The 23,987-nt window shown below is 32.4% G+C and overlaps 1 protein-coding gene and 1 pseudogene across 1 annotated transcript; both read left to right on the top strand.

Annotated features, from left to right (window-relative positions):
• The window catches only part of LOC125825672 (uncharacterized), a 31,336-nt pseudogene extending 9,685 nt beyond the window's left edge, over nt 1-21,651 (top strand).
• On the top strand, nt 2,214-4,561 carry LOC125825667 (primary amine oxidase-like; the record flags this gene model as incomplete). Its single annotated transcript, XM_049504993.1, has 5 exons — nt 2,214-2,941; nt 3,018-3,402; nt 3,494-3,607; nt 3,707-4,254; nt 4,408-4,561. Coding segments are annotated over 5 exons (1,929 nt in total), but the record flags the coding sequence as incomplete, so codon positions are not given.
• Nucleotides 21,652-23,987: the final 2,336 nt, after the last annotated feature.

The following is a 23,987-nucleotide window of genomic DNA, read 5'->3' as shown; positions in this document are numbered from 1 at the left end:
CTTTTGAATTTTGTGGTCCTAAATTAAAGTTATGTCAAATGTACAAAATTGTCCTTAATCTTGTCGTCTTAAACATGTCACGTGGAAAGTAGAAAGTGAAATGTTACCAAAAAAGGAAAGAAGTCATTTTTATGAAACTGACTAAAAAGGAAAGGAGGTCATTCTTTGTGAAACGGAGGGAGTACAGTACATGCTACACACGGTCAAAACTTGCTAAATTTCCAAATACCTATCAACTTTCATTAAATAATAATATTAACAGTGAACAATTTTCAAGCATTAAGTATATAAATATCACAAGTTTCAGATTGTTTCTTACCCGTCTCCTTCGTTGTTCCCCTATCTCCTTTTTGTTTCTAAATAAAATAATTAGGTATAATTCAAAGTGGTAAATTTCACTAATTTAATCATATTTTACATGGTTATTAATAGATTGATTAATTTTATTATTTTACTTTTTGTTCATATTAATTAGTCTCTTGAAAAAATCTGGGTCTTCAAAATTTGTTTAAATTCCAAATTCATATTATTTTAGTGGTAAAATGGGGGAAAAAATTAGTTATATTTTGATTTAATAAGTTATCAAATAATATAAGACAAATACTTCTAATAAGATGCCTATCTAATATGAGACGGAGGTAGTATAATCTTATTATGATTAGCTTCACTCTTCATGGTAACAACTTTGTTGATAACTCAAATTTCATCTTTTTCATTAATTTCCTTATAAAGAGAAATTGAAACTAAATTACTCCACTTTAAATAGAGGTATTGAAGAAAATTAGAAAAGGATTAGGGTGTTTTTGGTATTGAAGAAAATATTTTTATGAAAAAAAAAGTACTCTTTCTATATTATTTTATGTGGCACTTTTTGGATTTCAAGATTCTATCTTTGACCGTAAATATTTTATAGATCTTTTAAACATTTTGAATTATCAATTATTGTTACTTATAATACTTTCGTGTGTCACATATATTAAGAACTTGAAATATTGTAAAATTCTTACTCTTTAATAACCTTTATCTTCTACATATTTTTAATCATAATATTTGTTCTTGATATAATTAGTTCCTCAATATTATTGGATGATTTCTTATAAATTAGTCAATTGTCACTTTCTCTATTGTGTTTGTACATGTGCAAGTAAAGTATAAGATACTCAATTTGATGACCTATTTATTATTCATTCTTTAGCCAATAGAAGCTAGTTTTTCTTGCTCTTTCATGTCATTGTCCATGAACACCCAAATTTATCATGTGAAAGATAATAGCCCCTTGTATTCTCAAATGTGTGTTCCTTGATTATTCCAGAGCTAGTAAATCATAAAAATATCTCATTAATTAAGTTTTTAAAAACTTTTTTTAATTATATTTTTAAAAAATTGAAAATATTTTGAAATATATTGTTTTGGACAAAGAAAGAACAACTAAAGAATACTGAACAAACCAAGCCACATGTTTGTTATTTTGAAGGGCACCAGCTAGACAAAAATATAGGAGATAAAAACAACTAAAAGTAATTAGAAGAAGACTCTTAGAAGAATCAAGAAAGGTTACAAGTAGCAGTAGTTATAATAGTAGGGACTCTCCAATTTTTTCTTGTATTAACCATTAACAAAGAATAGAAAAGTATTGATATAGAAACATTTAAACTTTTCTGAATAAAGAATGTGAAAGGTTAAGAAGCAATAGATAAAAACACGTGATAATATCTATCTATTTATCTCTCTCTCTCTCTCTATATATATATATACACACACACACACACACACACACACACACACACACACATATATATATATATATATATATATATATATATACTACCTTAAAAGGATGAACTCCTTACTTGAATGTTAAATTACTATAATACCCTTAACTTAAAATTGAACAAGTAGACACAGTATCCTACAAAGCATATATAATACACGTAGGACACCACTTTCTACACAAAATTGTCATGTAGGATCCCATATAGAATGAATGTGTCTATTTGTTTAATTTTATACTAGTTTAAGTGCCTATTTGAGCACACCCAAAGTTAAAGGTCATAACTGAGAGCTGAACCAAGTTAAGGGTCATGTATTATGCCTAAACCATATAAAGGGTAAGCATTATGTCTTTCATGGATCAACAAATTTTGAGATTCATAAATTCTCAACTAACAATGTCTTTGTTCTTCAAGATTTCCCTCTTCTTCTTCTATTTCTTCTTTGTTATTTCATCCTCCCCTCTTGAATACAACCACCCATTGGAGTCTCTCACTCTATTTGAACTCACTCAAGTAACAAACATAGTCAAAAATTCCTATTTTCCCCTCAATGTAACCTTTCATTATGTTGGCTTAAATGAACCAAACAAACAATTAGTCCTTTCATGGCTATCATCCACTCATCATCCTGCTCTACCTCGCGACGCTATTGTTATTACTCGAATTGATCAAAAAACGCATGAAATCATCGTAGACTTATCGAGTGTTTCAATTTTATCAGATAAAATCTATAATGGACATGGCTACCCCATGCTTACTTTACAAGAGCAAACAGCTGCCGATGAGTTACCATTATCGTATCCACCATTTATATCATCCATTAAAAAGAGAAGGCTAAAGCTAAAAGAAGTCGTGTGCCAAGGCTTCGCGGTTGGATGGTATGGAGAGAAAAGGAAGAGTACTAACAGAATGGTTAAAGTCATGTGTTATTACTTAGATGGAACAGTTAATCTTTATATGAGACCTATTGAAGGAATTACAATTACTGTTCTTCTTGATCAAATGATAATCGTGAGTTATATTGATCGTTTGATTGTTCCTGTCCCTAAAGCTAATGGGACAGATTACATGGGATCAAAGCGGCGAAGATCATCTCATGAATCCAATTCAATAAAAATAGTGCAGCCTGATGGACCAAGTTTTACTCTAGACAATGGAAACACAGTGAGGTAAAAATTATTATTCGTTAGACGAAACTTTGAGAATACTTTGCTGAAGAATGACATGTTTTTTTACTTACTTTAGGTGGGGTGACTGGAAGTTCCATGTAGCGTATGACATAAGAGCAGGAATGATCATATCACTAGCATCGATCTTCGATGCTGAGAAGGAGGAATTTAGAAGTGTCATGTACAGAGGATTTGTGTCTGAAGTTTTTGTGCCATACATGGATTTGACTGAGGAATGGTACTATAGGACTTATTTCGATGCAGGTGAATATGGATTTGGTCTATGTGCGGTAGAGCTTGAAGCATCAAAGGATTGTCCAGAGAACGCGAAGTTTATTGATGGCTACTTCATTTCACAAGATGGTACTCCAGGAAAAATGCCTAATGTAATTTGTATATTCGAACGTTATGCTGGAGATATCATGTGGCGCCATACAGAGCTTGCAATTCCTGGAAAAGTGGTAAGTTAGTATAGAATATAGTGCTCTTTTTTGATAAATTGTTTTCGGATTAGTTAGTAATTCTCTTTCATTTCTAAATTTGGAGCTGCAGATACGAAAGGTTAGACCGGAGGTGAGCCTGGTGGTGAGAATGGTATCGACTGTAGGGAATTATGATTACATTACTGACTATGAATTCAAACAAAGTGGCACCATCAAAGTCACGGTAAGTAAACCACGGTCATGAGTAAGACTAGTAAAACGTCTGTTTTAGGCGTAGCTTACACTAAGTATCAACTTTTTCCGAATTCATTGTCATGTACAGGTTGGGTTAACTGGTCTACTTGAAGTAAGGGGATCTATATATACTCACAACGACCAGATAAAAGAGGACGTGTATGGTACACTAATAGCAGAAAACACATTAGGTGCATATCATGATCATTTCTTTACCTATCACCTTGATTTAGACGTAGACGGTCATGAAAATTCCTTTGTGAAAAATAACTTAAAAACTAGACGCGTGATCAATAAAAGTTCACCAAGAAAGAGTTATTGGACAGTTGTTAGTGAAACAGCTGAAACAGAATCAGATGCAAGGATTCAGCTAGGTTCATCACGAGGCGCCCTTGAAATGGTAGTGGTGAACCCCAACAAGAAGACTGAAGTTGGGAATGAAATAGGCTACTGTCTGATCCCGGGAGGATCTGCAACAAGTCCATTGTTAAAAGACAACGATTACCCACAAATCCGCGGAGGTTTTACCAAGTACAATGTGTGGGTGACACCTTATAACAAGTCTGAGAAATGGGCAGGAGGATTATATACTGATCAAAGCCATGGGGATGATACATTAGCCATATGGAGCCTCAGGTAATATGCGCAATAGATTCTATATAGTACACTCTTGTTTCAGGTCGTTTGTTTTACTTTCCTTTTTAGTCTGTTTTAGAAAGAGCGTCTTTTTCCTATTCTGACAACTCTTTAATTCTAACTTTCCGGAGTATTTCTTTTACGATAATGCAGGGATAGGGAAATCAAGAACAAGGATATTGTATTATGGTACACATTTGGTGTTCATCATGTACCCAAACAAGAAGATTTTCCAATTATGCCAACATTAAGCACTGGTTTTGAGCTCAAGCCTACTAATTTCTTTCAGCATAATCCAGTTCTTTAATAAGTCAAGTGTGATAAACTTTCTACTATCATAAATGATAATGTCATCACTTATGAAAAATAATTCAACTATTATTTTAATTAAATAAAGTCAGCTCTTGGCCATGCTTTATGCATCTCATTCTTGAGTGAAAACTTTGTACTCGTGATCAGTTTTATTGTTAGAAGTTTGAAAGGCAACAGTCATATCGTCACATAAATGTTATGACATGTTTATGATAAATTTAAAAAGTCTTATTTCTACAAGATACTATACTAGTAGTATGTTAACATCACAAACTTCAAATATCTTTGTTTTCTTCTTAAATTTCACGTCGTTCAAATTATGCTATATAAATTAGAACGCGATGAGTATAACTTTCGTGATGTATACCAAATTCAAACATCCATGTACAAGTATGAAACAAAAGAGGAAGGAACACCAAAACCAAATATACTCAATGCACTTAACACAACTATACAAGTTATCAATATTTGTGTCCTTCAATATTCAATTTACAACTAAAGTACCTCGAGATTTACGTGACAACTTTACCCTGGATGTCTTAGTATTTGTACTTTGTTCCTGGCTATGGTTATTACATATTTTTTCTTTTGTAAATACAAGTTTGCTTACCAGAAAATTGTTATTGTAGGGCCATTTCTAGCTCATTTTGTGGTGAGCATTCACAGGGAGTGTCAAATAAGTTGTAATATCCAGAAAAAATAAAGAAGAAACAGTCTCTCTTTTCTTCTCCAAAATTTGCACGAGATTGTTTTGTCCGGAGAGAAAGATATGTTTGAGTTTGGCATACATAATAAAAATTATACTCATTGCGCTTTAATTTATGTGACAAAATTGAAGATGTGAACTTTAAGAAGAAAACAAAGATTTTTGAAGTTTAAGGTCTGAAAGTACTACTAGTATAGTAACTTCTAGTTCTGTAGTTATATGACTTCTTAAATTTATCATAAACATGTCATAACATTTTTGTGACAATAAGATTGTTAGATGCATAAGCCATAAAGTATAACCATGGCGAAGAGCTGACTTTATTTAATTATAACAATAATAGTAGATTTTTCCCCCATAAATTAGGACATTATATATCCATTTATGATAGTACAAAGTTTGCCAACTTGACTTATTAAAGAACTGGATTATCCTGAAAGAAATTAGTAGGCTTGAGCTCAAAACTAGTGCTTAATGTTGGCATAATTGGAAAATCTTCTTGTTTGGGTACATGATGAACACCAAATGTGTACCATAATACAATATCCTTGTTCTTGATTTCCCTATCCCTGCATTATCATAAAAGAATTACTCCGAAAAGTTAGAATTAAAGAGTTGTCAGAATAGGAAAGAGACGTTGTTTTTAAAACAGACTCAAAAGAAAAGTAAGACAAACGACCTGAAACGAGAGAGTACTATATAGAATCTGTTGCGCGTATTACCTGAGGCTCCATATGGCTAATGCATCATCCCGATGGCTTTGATCAGTATATAATCCTCCTGCCCATTTCTCAGACTTGTTATAAGGTGTTACCCACACATTGTACTTGGTAAAACCTCCGCGGATTTGTGGGTAATCATCGTCACTTAACAATGGACTTGTTGCAGATCCACCCGGGATCAGACAGTAGCCTATTTCATTCCCAACCTCAGTCTTCTTGTTGGGGTTCACCACTACCATTTCAAAGGCGCTTCGTGATGAACCTAGCTGAATCCTTGCATCTGATTCTGTTTCAGCTGTTTCACTAACAACTGTCCAATAGCTCTTTCTTGGTGAACTTTTATTGATCACACGTCTAGTTTTTAAGTTATTTTTCACAAAGGAATTTTCATGACCGTCTATGTCACGCCCCGAGCCTACACCCTGGGCGGGACCGGCACCCGGAGACCATTTCTGGCCCCAAGCGAACCCTTGGCCTGGCTTTCTTAACTCAGCGGAAACCTCAACAGAATAACTCAATGCAATGCAATATTACAAAACAACTTAACTTATAAAATATGGCCATAAAGGCAACTCAAATCTCAAAATAGAATATTTACATGTATATATAGATGAGAGACTCAAAACTAACTGACTGACTGTCTGTCTATGAAGCCTCTAAAATACTGAGATGGATGTTGGGACAGACCCCGCAACATCCTAATAAAACAAAAACTAAGAACACAAAATAATTGAGTCCTCCGGAATGCAAGGAGGCTCACCACTGACTCTGGAGTGCTCAGCTGGATCAACGACGTGCAGGATGCTGATCCGGGGTACCTGAATCTGCATCATCAAACGATGCAGGCCAACTGGCATCAGTACATGGAATGTACGAGTATGCAAGCTGGAAAACTAAGCAACAGAGGCTAGAAGGAAATCTGGAAGAAACTGAATAGCTTACCTGGCTCAACTCAACTCAACCTGACTGACTTTTTCAATATAAGGCAATTTAAAACAAGTGCGATATAAAGAAAGACTGTTTAAAACATGCTATAAACTCTGTGTGTATACAAAGATACAATAAGCCTGAAATGTATATAGAAATACAATGAACTGATGTATATAAAAATACAATAATCTCTGTGTATGAAAAATACAATAACTGCTGTGGGAGTTTCTCTAACCGACAACCATCACATAAGAGCTATAGTGATGATACAGCGATCGACCTCACGCTGCCAGAGCATCTTATACCCGGCCAAAGGTATAAGACCTGAACTGCCTAATGGATCCACTAGTCTAATCTGAAAAGGATTCATCTAAAAAGTATGATCCTTTTCTACCCATGGTGGCTAACATGGTTCTATGGGGGCTGTGGGTTCTTTGAACGCTCCCCCAATTCGGTGCTCGATACTACTCCCAAAAATGTACCGGCTCTTATGTTTTTAAAACATATTTATTCCTGCTGATATGAGATAATTACTCAAAAACTAGCCCGAAGGCTCTTTGGAAATCTCAGTTTCCAACCTTGTTTAGATGTAAAGACATTTCTTTAAAACCCTTTTTTTTTTTTTTGGGAATACATAGTTCCCTAATAACCTTGAGAAAAGAACTCAACTTTAAACTCTTTACTTTACTTGAACTCTTGGCTTGATGTGAAACTCTTAACTTAACATGAAACTCTTAACTTTTGACTTGACTTGAAACTCAATACTTAACTTGGAACTTGAGCCTTAGAATGAAGGTAAAACGTTCAATGAAGACTCTTGGAAAACCTTAAAGACTTGCTTTGACTTACTTACTTCTAAGCTAGACTTCACTTGACTTGGAAACTAACTTCACTTGAATTGGAAACTAACTTCACTTGAATTGGAAACTAACTTCACTTGACTTGTAGTTTTACTTGACTTTTGGAAGTACCTTGGAGTGTTGGAAACAACTAGGAAACATAGGTATAATACCTAGGAACATGTATGAAAAAAATGGTAAATGAAAGGGAAGGATTGGTGTCCTTGGCACTAGGAGAGGTGCGACAGCCCAGCCCCTTTTTCCCCAAAAATCCGACTTTTTTTCCCTTGTTTCTTTCCAATTCTAAACCCTCTCAACCTCAAGGTTTCAGCAGCAACACTTAGAATCATAAAGACCCTTATTATACAATAGATTCAACTCAAAAATCACAGCCAGAAATCTGTACTAAATCAGCAAGAACTTCAACACAACACCACTACAACTTCAACAACCAATAAATCTTCTCTTGGAATTAAAAACGAGTTGGTGTGTGGGGGTATGAACCAACCAACACTAAGGATCATCAATCTCTCAACATACAATAGATCACAACTCAAATACACAGCCCAATCCTGTCCCACAACCAACAATAACTTCAACAACACAACTAACAACATTAACAACAACTAACAACTTCAACAGCTTCAACAACTTCAACAACAAATCCAATCTCTTCTCAAATCATAAAAACGAGCTTGGTATGTGGGGGGAAAGGATAAACCCACACTAAAGACTCACATACCTTGATAGGGATCACCCCCGACGAAAATCCACAATGATCTTGACAAATCTTGTTGATCTCCTCTTTCTTCTCTTCTTCTTCTCCTTCTTCTCTTCTTCTTCTCTTGAACCCTAACTCTTTCTCTTTCAAAATGGGACAAAATGATCCAAAGATCAGCCTAATACAACAATATAAGCTCAAAAGAAATGATTTGTGAAAAGACTAAAATGCCCTTAAATTTCCGGACGGACTTCTTGCCAACTGCCCTAACTTTCAAAGGGCATAACTCGCTCATACGAACTCGGAATCGAGCAAACTCGGTGGCGTTGAAAAGATCATTCCACAAGCTTCGAAACCATAACTGGAACTACTCATAACTTATCCTGACCTAGGAGTTACGACTGCTCAAACTTGGCCAAAAACTCACTGATTTCCACACTTAGCCAAATTTCCAGATTTTTGAACTTAGCCAAATTTTCCAGATTCTGGACTGCCAAATTTCCAGATTTTAAATTTTTCCAAAAAAATGACTATTTCCAAATTTCAAGCTTCTTCATATTCATTTTAAATTGTTGGATGTTACAATATCTCCCCCTTGGGAACATTCGTCCTCGAATGAGGTTACTCTTACAAAGCTAAGGGTGTAACATCAACTCAACACCCAACAAACAACCATGCAAACGCAACAACAATAACGACATGCTCATTATAATTTAAAGAGCACTAAGAAGGAAATTAATACCTTAATCTGCGGATTCAAAGAGATATGGATATCTCTTCTTCATGTCATCATCGGCTTCCCAAGTTGCTTCCTCAACAAATTGGTTCCTCCATAGGACCTTAACTGAGGCTACATCTTTCGTTCTCAACCTACGAACTTGACGATCCAAAATTTGAATAGGAATCTCCTCATAAGATAAGTTATCCTTGATCTTGATACTTTCAGTCGGTAGGATCAATGAAGGATCGCCTATGCACTTCTTCAACATGGAGATGTGAAATACCGGATGAACCGCTGCTAGTTCTTGTGGTAACTCCAACTCATAAGCAACATTGCCAATCCTCTTGGCTATGCGGTAAGGTCCAATATACCGGGGACTAAGTTTCCCCTTCTTACCAAACCTCATAACGCCTTTCATGGGTGAAACCTTCAAATATACCCAATCGTCTATTTCAAATTCTAACGCCCTTCTCCTAACATCGGTGTAGGATTTCTGACGACTCTGTGCCGTTTTCAACCTCACTTGAATCACTTTCACCTTCTCCATAGCTTGGTGAACTAAATCTGGTCCTATCAACTGTGCTTCACCAACTTCAAACCATCCAATAGAAGATCTACATCTTCTCCCATAAAGAGCTTCATATGGAGCCATCTGGATGCTAGAGTGATAACTGTTGTTGTAGGCAAACTCAATGAGAGGTAGGTGATCATCCCAACTCCCTTTGAAATCGATTACACAAGCCCTCAACATATCCTCTAAGGTCTGAATAGTGCGCTCTGCTTGCCCATCAGTCTGAGGGTGAAAGGCAGTACTTAAGTTCACCTTTGAACCCAAGCCCTTCTGAAAAGATTTCCAGAACTGTGCAGTAAACTATGCACTTCTATCTGAAATAATGGAGATTGGGACTCCATGAAGTCTCACTATCTCTTGAACATACAACTTGGCATAATCTTCTGCTGTATTGGTAGTCTTTACCGGTAGAAAATGAGCTGACTTTGTCATTCGGTCGACAATTACCCAAATAGAATCATGCTGTCTGTGAGACCTTGGCAACCCTGTGATGAAATCCATATTGATCATCTCCCACTTGCACTCTGGAAGTTCTATCCTCTGAGCCAAACCACCGGGCCTTTGGTGTTCAACTTTCACTTGTTGGCAATTTGGACACTTAGCAACAAACTCAGCAATGCCCTTCTTCATGCCATTCCACCAATAAACTTCACGCAAATCACGATACATCTTGGTGGAACCCGGATGAATAGAAAATCTAGAGCTGTGAGCTTCATCCATAATCTTCTCTTGGAGTCCATCTACCATAGGTACGCACAATCTACCTTGAAATCTCAAAACACCATCTCCCCCTTGTTCAAAAGCTAATACTCTTTGCTTTTGAACATTTTCCTTAAACTCGAGCAAAATGGGATCTTGATCTTGCTTCTCTTTCACTTCTGACATTAATGATGACTCGGCCCTGCTCGTCACCGCTATTCCTCCTTCTGCGGAATCTGAAAATTTGACTCCCAGGCATGCCAGTCTGTGTACATCTTTTGCTAACTCTCTCCTTCCTTCTTCAATATGGGCGGTGCTACCCATAGACAACCTGCTCAAAGAATCAGCAACAACATTAGCCTTACCTGGGTGGTAAAGAATACTCAAGTCATAATCCTTGAGTAACTCTAACCATCTCCTCTGTCTGAGATTAAGCTCTTTCTGAGTAAGCACATATTGAAGGCTCTTGTGATCAGTGAATATGTCGACATGCACACCATACAAGTAATGACGCCACGTTAGGAGATTATCAGGTATATTCCTTTTTTTTTTAACTATGAATGTTGAAACTGTTTCCCCAAATCTAAGAAGTAAAACAACTGATCAAGTGGTGCTTCTTATCTTTGTAAATTGTATTTTCAAGGCCAGGCAATGTTTCAACATTTGACGATCCTTACAATGTTAGTGTGCCTTCAGCTTATTAGATTTTTGTTGTTTAGATTATATATTGTAACTTTGTCTTTGCAAATCAGTTCCTCAAAACAGCATGAAAGACCTAACAAAGACATATCATGTCTCATTGGTTCATGCTGAATTATGTGATTACTTTCTTGTACTGTATTGTGGAAACTTTTCTCAATTACCTAATAAAAGTTATTCAAGGAATTTACTGTTATTGTATTGAGATATGAAAAAGAAAAATTTGGGCTGGTTAAAATTTGATATTATTCAGTTATATACCAAGGAAAGAAGTAACAATATTGTTTTGGAGTGGAACAGAAGAGGCAAACCTAACCAGACTAAAAAAGATATTATTGCAGTTCTATCTTACATAGGGTTCAAAATATGAAGAAATAAATATACAAAGAAGTCAAATGGAATTTCACATCTACTATATATACATAAAAAAAATAAAAATTTAAGCATGTATGATTAATAGTGTTGTTTTAATCATGTCTGAATAGTGTAGTTTAAAAAAGCAAAGAAGACTTTATAATCTTGTGTTCTTAACTTAATATACGTAGAATGTATCAAAATGCCTAAGGAAATTTGAAGGTCTCTACAACTCCAGCAATATCCTTGAGTAATGCAAGAGATTTTAATGCATGCATTAGCATTGTTAAAGACCTCAAAAAAAAAATTGAAATCTTTTTCACCATAATTGTGAAGAGTATTTTTGTAAATAAATATGTTTATCCGTACAAAATCGTTTCTAATACTTGGAAATATTTTTAGCAGCGACCTTTTGTATACTTGCTTGTTGTCACCCCCTAAATTACATAATAATAAATTAATAATATATTTGTAAAGTGTTGATAATTCCTAATTATAATTAATCGCTTTAGTTTGCTAACTTTTTCATTTTCTTACTATTCCTTAATCCTATCTCTCATTTAATTTCAATCACGTCGTCAATATTGAATTAAAATTTTTTGTCTCATAACATTAAAGTTTTTCATGAAATTTTATAAAGAATATTCGCTATTTAAGTAAATCTAATAGTAAAAAGTATTTTGATGCATATCTTTTTCGTGATTTAACACTTTAAAAATTTATAAAATAACTAGATACACGAGCCCATGCTAGCACGGGCCCAATATAAATTATTTTTTCGTTTCAATTTATGTGGCACAAATAGAATTTTGAAAATCAATCAATTTATATATATATTCTTAAAAATATTTGAAGTTGTTAATTATTGTAATTTATAATATTTTTACGTTATTTTAAATAATATATTGTCCCAATCTATGTGGCATACATAAAATTTTGAGAGCCCAACAAATTTTATATATGTTTTAAAAATATTTAAATTATTAATTATTATAATTCATAGTACTTTTTACATAATTTTGAGTTTCTCTTCTACTCACTCCTTTTCATTTCATTGATCGGGAAAAAGACTCCTTTTCCTACGGCCTGTTAAAAATAATATAATTTATTCAAATTTTATATTCATTAATACAATATAATACGATACTTCCTTTGTTTTTATTTATATGTCACTATTTTTTATTTTATGTGCATTAATAAATTAAGTAAGTTTACTTTCTACCCTTATTAATTTTTTTTTAAAGTCAACTTTTCAATCAATGAATTTGAACTAATATATTTTGGATTAATTAATTTGACAAATGAACATGAATTATTCACTTTGTTTTTCTAGGTTGATCAAATATATATTTTCAAGGATAATAACTCAGAAGGGTAAAATAGGAAGAGTATTCTAATTTATGCATTATTTTTATGAAATGACAAATATTATGGACCAACTATTTATAGTAACGATGACTTATAAAAAGAAACAGAGGGAGTATATCTTAATTTTGTATTTGTATGATACAAATAGAGAATTACGATATACTCCCTCCGTTCCTATTTATATGTCACTATTTTAGATTTCACGTTCATTAAGAAACTAAGTAAGTTTTCTATTCTATCATTATTTATTGGTTTTTTGAAGTCAAGTTTTCAATCAATGAACATGAATTTATTTATTTTTATTATTTAACTAGTGAACTTATCCGCGCTTCACGCGATTAAAAAAGATGATAAGATGTCAATAATTTTATTAAAATATAATATAAATAAAAGAAATATTTATAATATGTACATGTATATTATATATATATATATATAGACGTATAATTGATTTCATAAAGATAAGCGTTTGATTAGTAGTCCCATGACTCCAAACAATGTCATAAGTTGTTTATTTGAACCAAATTTTTTTTTATAAACTTACAACAATAAAATTTTTTTTGTATAAAATATAAAACAAAGAAAATTATGGATAGAACCTAAGATAAATAATAAATAATGTACATCATTATTATGATCTTAATTATTTAAAAAATTGAAGAAAAAAAATATGAAATCAATGTACAATTTTTCTAACTCTTGTCAACATTCATTCCCACATGTCGATCATCATTCAATAGCCTTCATTTTACTATTTAAGTCAAACAAAAACATGAATATAAGAATTACTTATCAAAAATATAATATCTTGAGAGACTTATAATGTAATAATTTCTACAATGTTTTACCATGTCTTTATTTATAGAACTACAATATAAATATCGAAATAATATAATGACTATTAATTATTTTTGGGGTTATGGTAATAAAAAATTATGGGAGTAATGTAAATAAAGACTATCAAGTTTTAAATTATTAAAGAATATTAATGAATGGTTAATTGACATATTTATTTTTACAATAATAATAGAGAAATTAAAAAAATTGTAAAAAAAATAAAATTCTAGAGCAAATCCTCAATATTTAGAATGTTTGACAAAAGTAATAGAAAGAAAGGCTAATGAAATGTTTTAATTAATTAAAAATTTAGCTTTTACAGAAATGGAAAAAATTACTATGAAGTATCATACCTCATCAAGTGGGAAGAAAACTTTGTAGTCATTTCATTGAATCTTTGCCATTCTCATAAATTTATAGGCGTAATTCTTAGTTGCCTCGTGACTTTTCATTACCTTACACCTCTCTATTATTAGTAACTGTTGGTTTTCATTATATAGCTTTTAATTATTTTAATTGCAATCATTATTATTATTACTAACATTTAACTCTTATTTTAATTCAATTGTTACAATTTCCCTGCAGAAATGAACAGAAGATGTAAGAAAAGTCTATAAGTTTTGGGAAAACCGTATAATTTAAAAATTGAGCATTTAATTCCAATAAATAATCTTTTATACTTCCATGAATATATTTAATTTTAATCAGAAAAATATTATAAATGTCAAATAAATGACAAAAAAGATAAATATTAATAGTGGCAATAAAGAGATGTCACATCACCTCTTCAATTTTGTACATTAAAGAATAAAATAAATGGAGGAATAATAATTGTCCTTTTTTTATATAATAAATAAAATAAAAAAATATTTCTTATAAATTGACATGTGAAGAATCTTTGTTTTATATAAATGTTCCTTCATTAATATAATATGTATTTATAATAAATTAAATAATACTTTCACAATAAAATAATTATTTTAAATATGAAAAAGGACCAAAAAAGGAGGGAAAAAAAATAAATGGCAATGGAGATCATAGAAAGGTATCACATCACCTTCTATATGTTTCTCCTTTAATATATATATATATATATATATATATTAAAGCAAATTTTTGATACTAGGATCATTTTATTAAAATCAATATGTACACAAAACTAAAAAGAACAAGACCTGATCCATAAGTGGACCCAATTCAAATAAAATAATAAGCACAGCTACCCTACTCTTAGCTAATCCTCGTCTCTTTCCAAAAAGCTCTAATCCCTTTTTTCCTTTTCAGGTGATGTGAGAACGCCCAAGACCAATGATTCACAAGCGTAAAATAAGAGTAATAGTGTTATTTATGCATTAATTTTGTAAAATAATAAATATTAAATATTATCTATTTCTAATAAAAATGACATATAAATAAAACGAATAGAATAGATATATATCTAGATCGATCCCGCATAAAATAATTTATCTCAAGAAGATGTCTTTAAATATTATGCATTCACAACTGGTCGTGGATAAGAACATGTATACAAATATTAAAAGAGTACGATTAATTGGTATTTTTTATTATTATTTTGCTTGTGCCTTTTCATTGAATGAAAAGTTAGGCAAGCGGCAAGCCGAACAATAGGTAGTCTCAAAAGAAATTAACTATTATTCATTCACAACTGGTCGTGGATAAGAAAATTACATCATAGGCTTACTTTTAGAAATATTTATTTTTCTTAATTTAATTATTATATTTTCATATTTAATGATTAATGATTTTTCATCTTGTCTTTTTTTTTTTTAAAAAAAAAAAACACGTTTTACTGATCTAAAGTTTATTTCTTTAAAATAACGTTCAAATATTTTTAATACATCGACTTTGAGTATTATTTAAACTGACATAGATATAATGGAATATGGATCAAAGTTTGTTTTCAAAATGAACGTGGTAGCACTCGTCTTATCCCACCAAGACAAGCCAGCCTAAAACTCAACAATTACAATAAAATGCGGAAATTTCATAATCAACTCAAAAATATCCCCAAAATCTGGTTTTTACGTGTACAGGCCTCTAATGTGTTATAACAAAGTTGAAAGAAAATACATGTTTCAAATGACATTGTTTCTAGAATAGAACAAGATCATAATTAAGGAGAAAGAAGGTCCGCTGAAATGACAAGCAGCTACCTCACAAACCTCCACAAGAAGCCTCAGACAAAGAGAAGAGAAAATATCACAAAGGTCTGGGCTAGTAACCTACAGAAAAATGTAGTAGCAAGGGGTGAGTACCAAACCACACGGTACTCAGCAAGTAAACCTCTAAACACAAGTTAAGGGGATAGAATACGGGTACGTCTTACACCCCAACCGAACCTCCACAACTACAACCTGCATAAAATTAGCACAACCTAACAATTCACAATTTACAAGCACATATCTCGACAACTACATTCTAACAATCACATATACTCAACAACAAGCTCAATATTCATCAATTACAACCTCCACAACTACAATCTGCTTTAAACCAGCTCAACCTAACAGTTCACAATTCACATAGCACACAGCTCAACAACAACACTCTAACAATTACATATCCTCAACAACAAGCTCAATATTCATCAATCAAAGTTCCACAGAAAGGCACTCACAAGATCTCCAAAAACACAATATCAAGTTCACTAATGATAAATATGTGATGCAATGGAACAATGTCAAGTATAGTGATGCATGTCTGACCTAGTGACACACACCCGCTATCTCTTAGTCGGGGACCCATGGGGAACATAACTGTCTATGCATCCATCGCGGCGCGCGATATGACCCACGATAATAATAACCATCGCGGCGCGCGATACGTCCCTCGAAATATAGTACGGCGCGCAATATGTCCCTCGAAATGGTACATCCTCTTTAATTTCTTATTCTTTCTCAATTCACACAACACTTGTCACAACCATGTCTCAGAACCATGCAAATGACATGTTCACACAAATAATGAGGAGATGACCATTTTCATAACATTGCACAATTCACAACAACACAATCATGATACAACATCAACAATGATTCAACAAGCCTTTCAAACCATTCTCAACACATCACACACAAACAATTAATCACATTGCCTTTTATTACCCCTTTTTCATCATTAGAATTAATCAATGTGGACAAATCAACCCATCACCAAGTCTCATTACCCCCCAAACACATATTACAAGGAAATACATGAATTTCATATACTTAATAAGGGTTTAGAAATCCACTTACCTCAAACAATCAAGCAATCACTCCGGTACTTGAGCCTTCCTCTTTCGTTGTACTTTCAAATCAATACAATCTATTCAAATCAATAATCACAATAAGACTTCAAAACAAACAACACTCATATGACTATGTGTTTAGCCTTGACCCAAAAATTCACCCAATATAATCAAGTTTGTAAATCTTGATGCCAATTAACATTTCAACTATCATATTATCCAAGTTTCAAGTCTAGGGTTAAATTCAGTTTTCCCAATATCCTAATTCAAATGTTATTCACATAATATTATACACCTAATAATTAATTACATATCTCAATATATTAAAAACTGAATTTATAATATAATAACCGATTAATATTACTCCCTCCGTCCCATTTTATGTGGCAACATTTGACCAGGCACGGAGTTTAAGAAATAAATGAAGACTTTGAAATGTTTACCAAATTACCCTTTAAAAAGTAGATTCACTTTTTTCTCTCCTCATAAATGTATTGGAGTATTATTTTAAGATTAAGTGGGACCAATAAGGATAAAAGAGGAATTGTACCTTTAAATATTTACCATATAAGGAAATGTGACATTCTTTTTGGGACTAACCAAAAAAGAAATGGTGCCACATAAAATGGGACGGAGGAAGTATTAATTTCGATGCCACTTTTACAAAATCAAATCAGTGGCGAAAAAAAAAATAAAAAATCAGTGGCGGCGAATCATGACCCCACTATCAAAATCTTGCCCTTCTTCATGATTCTAATGATTTCCTAAATTTCCAAATACCTATCAACTTTCATTAAATAATAATAATATTAACAGTGAACATTTTTCAAGCATTAAGTATATAAATATCACAAGTTTTAAATTGTTTCTTATCCGCCGCCTAACGTCTCCTTCGTTGTTCCCTATCTCCTTTTTGTTTCTAAATAAAATAATTAGGTATAATTCAAAGTGAAAAGGTGGTAAATTTCAATAATTTAATTTAATTATATGGTACAAATGGTATAGGGTCTTAAATAAATGATCATTTTAGTCCATTAACTATCAATTAAGTCAATTATTCATAATTACCCATCAACTAATTAACTAAAGTCAACGAATACTTTGAAATTATTAAAAATGACCTTCTGGGTCATTACATTTTAATTATGAGTCTTTCGAGATGGCTCAGTTGGTTTGGAGGGTGGTTATCCGACCCGGGATCGATCCCCCTTCAATGTCTTCTGAGTTGAGTCTGTCGCATAGAGCTTGCCTAGTGTGGTTTACATCTCCTGTGTGGTTTGCAGGCTATTACACAGTGAGGGGTTTATCCAGTGCACACAAAGTGCTCACCCGAAAGGCAGAGGCTGTTGCAGAGGTTGTAACGATTGCAGGTTATCCTGGATTTTTAAAAAAATGTTTTAATTATGAACTTGGATAAGTTGATATTGGTAGGTGACATTATAGCGAGTGCTAGTACTCTATCACAATTCACATCATTTCTTATACATATCTTTCAATATGGTCCTGCTCCTCGGAACGAGTAATGGGCTTTTCTGCTTATTACATTCTTTCATTCTTCCACGACCAACATCTTCTGCAGGTTCTTTTCTCTTAGCTACAGTTCAAGTAGCTAGAACACTTTGTGTGTTGATTATAGCCAATTGTTAAATGTGGTGCACGCAAATACAGAATTGGAATGCTCAGCTTTTACTCATCTTATTGCCCTTGTGCCTAAGGGTGCTTTTATTTCTTTCTTTGTAGCTCTTTTGTCTCCCCCAATTGCTCACTGTAAGATGGCAATCACATATAGACAAGGTGATTTTTCATTCATAGATACTTCAAAGTTCTTACTATTTTCTGTGATTTGTTAAGTTAAGCATGTACATCCTTGAGAGTGATTCAATGGCAGTATCAAACGCAGGTTAAGGAGGAGCTGGAAAAGAGAGGCTGCCATATAAGAACTAGTTGTGAAGTAAATTCTGTAACAACAAATGAAGAAGGTCTAGCTTGATTTTATCTTTTGGCTTCTTGCAAGAGTTCGCTGTGCACTACAAACTACTTGTGATTCTAACTGTAAATGAAAGTGCCCTTGCTGCAGGTTGTACCATAGATTGCATTGATGGTGCCACAGATGTATATGACGGATGCATAATCGCTTTACGTGCTCCAGATTCTCTGAGAATGTTAGGCAAAGAGGCAACATTTGATGAAACAAGAATACTGGGTGCTTTCCAGTATGTCTATAGGTACTTTCGACTCCTATATTTGAATACCTTGGATTTCATTCCTCTTTAATTCTACTTTTTATCTTTTTTGAATCTTTATCTATAGCCCGACATCACTTACGTTGTATATATATTTGTATTTTCTGTTACCAGATGAGCTTTATTTTGTGGTTTGGTGAAGTTCAATTAGATTCTACAACCTGCTAGATTTCTGAGCTAATATGAAATTTGTATTGAAGGCCAAGATTAATATAGTTAGCCTCCATTCTGCCTCTAAAATTCTACATTCCTCTGTGACAGTGACGTTTTCCTTCATCATGACAAAACATTCCTGCCTCGCAACCCAACAACATGGTGTGCTTGTAACTTTCTTGGAACCACGAATAATAGAGGATGTGCGACATATTGGCTCAATATAATCCAGGTGTGTTATGGAATACAGTGATTTAGGACCTTGTATAGAAACTAGAAGATAATGTTTTCAGTTGGAAGTCATTTCTCTTAAATTGTGAACTGTCTAAACTTACAGAATCTTGGTGATTCAAAGCTGCCTTATCTCGTAACCCTTGATCCTCCTCACACACCAGAGCATACGTTGCTTAAGTGGACCACCAGTCATCCAGTACCCTCAGTTGCTGGATCAAAAGCTTCATGTGAGCTATATCAAATCCAAGGAAAGAGAGGAATATGGTTTTGTGGAGCATATCAAGGTATGAATCTCTTTTTAAGCAGAGTGTTGAGAGTTGCTTCAAGATATCTGTTCCCTTGTAACCTGCTTTTGTGCATAGTCTACAGTTGGACTCTTCAACTTTGTTCAATTTAGTGAACCAGTTTCTCTAACTGTTAGTCCTGTAATATTTCAGCTTATAAGTTTAATTTGAATCTGTTTATCCCAATTACGTTTCTATTTTGATGAAATCGATATTTAATGAATAAAAGTGAACCCTCAATATAGTCCACTTTGTTCAGTTTTACCCTTCAATTTCCTTCACTGTTCTGCTGCCTTTGTATCTTTATGTTGTTTCTCATAAGCTTTGGATCTACTTAGTTCTTTTCAATACCAGATGAGAGGTATGACAGTCACAGGCAGAGCACAGACTTCATGAGAGAGTATATATTCCCAGGTGGATGCTTGCCTGCACTAAGTCGAATAATATCAGTCATGGCTGCTGCATCCAGACTATGGTAACAAAGAGTTCATTTTAGTGATTTTGCACTAGCGCACTTGCCAATCTTTCAAAAGAATTTCTCTGAAAGAATTTGATAAATGATATAAACAAATGCAGTGTAGTGCATGTGGAAGAGATAGGAATTCATTACTATCAGACACTGAGATGTTGGCGAAATAACTTCCTGAAAAACAAAAGGTAACAAAACTAAAATAAATGCTTATAACTTGGACACCCTTCATGATATTTCTGGCTACGCCACTGTTAACTAGACTATTGATGTATAACTGTGTCACTAGACAAATTCACGCTTTGGGATTCGATGACAAGTTCATTAGGGCATGGGAGTACTACTTTGACTATTGTGCTGCTGGATTCAAAACATGCACATTTGGAGATTATCAGGTATATATGGTGATAAATCTTTTAAATTATGTTAACTAGATCATCAAAAAATTAAGTAATTAGAGATGATATAAATTTTGAGTATCTTATTTTGAATGACTTTATTAAAAAAACTTAAGCCGTTAGACAGAACAAATTTTTATTTATTTCACCAAATTTGTAAGGAAAACAACTGATCAAGTGGTGCTTTCTTACCTCTGTAGATTGTATTTTCAAGGCCAGGCAATGTTGCAACATTTGGTGATCCTTACAATGTTACTGTGTCTACAGTGTATTAGAGTTTCGTTGTTTCGATTATATATTGTAAATTTGTCTTTGCAAATAAATAAGTTCCTCAAAACAGCATTAAAGTCCTAATGAAGACATATCATGTCTCATTAGTTCATGCTGAATTATGTGATTTTCTTGTACTGTATTGCCTAATAAAACTTATTCAAAAAGAATGAGGCTATTTTTCGTGATCTTGATCTTATTTTGGGATGTTATATATGGTGAAAATGTACATGTGTATAATATGTTGGGAGTTCCAAGCTTTTTACAGATGAGTTTGAAAACTCTATACTGGTGAATTTTGCTAAAATTCGAATCTTTTACCTATAAACCAAATATGAAAGAGAATTATATTTTTTTCTTTCGGAAAAAGTAAAAATATTTATGGTAATGTTTTGACTATCCTTTAAGGAAAAAGTAAAACTCAAATATGGTTAACTGTGTCAATAGCCAAATTCGTGCTTTAGGATTCGATGACGAGTTTATCAGGACAGGGGAGTACTACTTTGACATGTAAAATAATTAATTTGATCTATATATTGTTGTAGATTGTATTTTCAAGGTCAGGCAATGTTGATACATTTGGTGATCCTTACAATGGTGTTCCTTCAGCTTATTAGAGTTTATAATAATTCCCTTTGTTTGCAAATAATGAAAAATGTGTATCATGCTTAATTATGGCATTCTCTTATACTCTATGAAATAGGAACATCTAATTCTAGACTATCCCTAATCGTAATACACTACTTAAAATTAGAAATGACTCCAAACTAATTCATGGCATGGTCTAGCATCATGACACTAAGATTTATATGTTGAATGCCTGAATTTGAATGATGCACATAAATTCAAATCTTTACTTAAATAGTCAAATGGAAAACATCTCAATAAATCATGAAGTTATAACTACTATTTGACGGTGTGTCTGAAAACCTCTATTAAGATGAGTTTAAAGTGTATCATAATAAATTTCTTTAATTTCTTATAAAGTCAGGAAATAAATATTTACATTAAAATCAATGAAACACTTAATATAAGAAGAATGGCATCAACGTGTGTTATGCATTGACTTATTTCAAGTGTTTTTAAGCTAGTTTTAAGCAGTTTTATAGTATTTGAATAAACTTTTAAAAAAATATTTCATAAATATTTAGTTTTTAAGTTAAATGGATAATAAATAAGCCAAAACTAAAAAGTCAATCCAAATAGGCTCTAATTAAGTATCATATCTGAAAACCACATTTGCGTGAATAAATTTCCTTTATTTTTTGGGTTCTTTTTTTCGCACGACTCAAAATTTAGTCGGATCCCAATATAAATAAGAATGCGAGTGAAAAATAAAAATAAAAATTTAACGCAGACAAATTAAATTGAACTTTTCCTTGTTCTTGATTTGTCACTTGGAACTCTAGTTTACCAAGTATAATGATAGGTTTCCATCATGCCACGTTTCTCTTAAAGTCCCCTTGCAAAAATGTGGTTTAAAAAGTCGAAATGACTTATTCAAAATGCATGTGTTACTGACTTTATAATAAAAATTGACATTTTTTATTTTACACGGTTATTAATAGACTGATCAATTTTATTATTTTATTTTTTGTTCATATTAATTAGTCTCTTAAAAAAATTTGTGTCTTCAAAATTTGTTTAAACTTCCAAAGTCTTATTAATTTTAGTGGTAAAAATGGGGGGGGAAAATTAGTTATATTTTGATTTAATAAGTGATCAAATAGTATGAGACAAATACTTCTAATAAGATGTGTATCTAATATGAGAAGGAGGTAGTATAATCTTATTATGATTAGCTTCACTCTTCATGCTAACAACTTTGTTGATAACTCAAATTTCATATTTTTCATTAATTTCCTTATAAACAGAAATTGAAACTAAATTACTCCACTTTAAATAGAGGTATTGAGGAAAATTAGAAAAGGATTAGGGTGTTTTTGGTATTGAAGAAAATATCTTTATGAAAAAAAAAGTACTCTTTCTATATTATTTTATGTGGCATTTTTCGGATTTCAAGATTCAAATAAGTCTATCTTTGACCGTAAATATTTCGTATATCTTTTAAACATTTTGAATTATCAATTATTGTTACTTATAGTATTTTTTACGTAGTTTACAAATATATAAATTTCATTTCAAAAAAATTGAAGATTTCATGCGCAAATTCCCGGTCAAACTTGAACAATTTGACTCTTGAAAAAATGAAAAATGCCACATAAATTGAGACAGAGAGAGTATTATTTTTTTACTATTTTTCCAGTGTTTGATAAGTAAGTTGAAAACATTAATCGAAAAAAAATATTCCTCCAAAACAAAATATATGAAGGTAAACATTTTGAGAAAAAATTCCATTGAAAAATAAGTGATTTTCTCATTTATTTTTGTGTTGTGTTTGAAGTATTTAATTAGTAAGAATATTTTCAAAAAATAATAATTATAACATGACAAATTAACTAAGTTTTGGGGTGGGCATGTGGAGGGTCAGGGTGGAAACCGGGGCGAATGTACCATTATAAATATGAATTCAATTAAATTCATAACTTTCGATGTAAAATATAAATTTATATGTATGTTCTTGGCCCTTTTTAAAAAAATTATTTCATCTTCACTTTTATAATGTCAAGTTAGGATTAAATCGAAAGACTTTGTATACAACAACAAAGTAGCCATCGTCACTTTGATTAATGTTTTGCTTACTCTATAAGCTTAAAGTTTTATAACTATTAAATTATTTAAACAAGATATATAAGTAGAAAATATGAAATTTGAATCTTATCTATAACCATAAATAAAGATGATCTGAATAATATAAAAAGTATTTACATTGTATATTAATCTATAGATTTCTTCATCAATATTTATCATTTTAAACTTTCTAACCGCCAACCACTCAAAAAGACTTTGATTTTGTTCTCCTGTATGTAATCCAAACACCAATAATTTGTTC

The sequence above is a fragment of the Solanum verrucosum genome, unplaced genomic scaffold (genome assembly GCF_900185275.1).
Source record: "Solanum verrucosum unplaced genomic scaffold, falcon-dt-bn FXZP01000298.1, whole genome shotgun sequence".
NCBI classification, from domain to species: Eukaryota; Viridiplantae; Streptophyta; class Magnoliopsida; order Solanales; family Solanaceae; genus Solanum; species Solanum verrucosum.
This window is presented reverse-complemented; position numbering and strand designations above follow the sequence as displayed.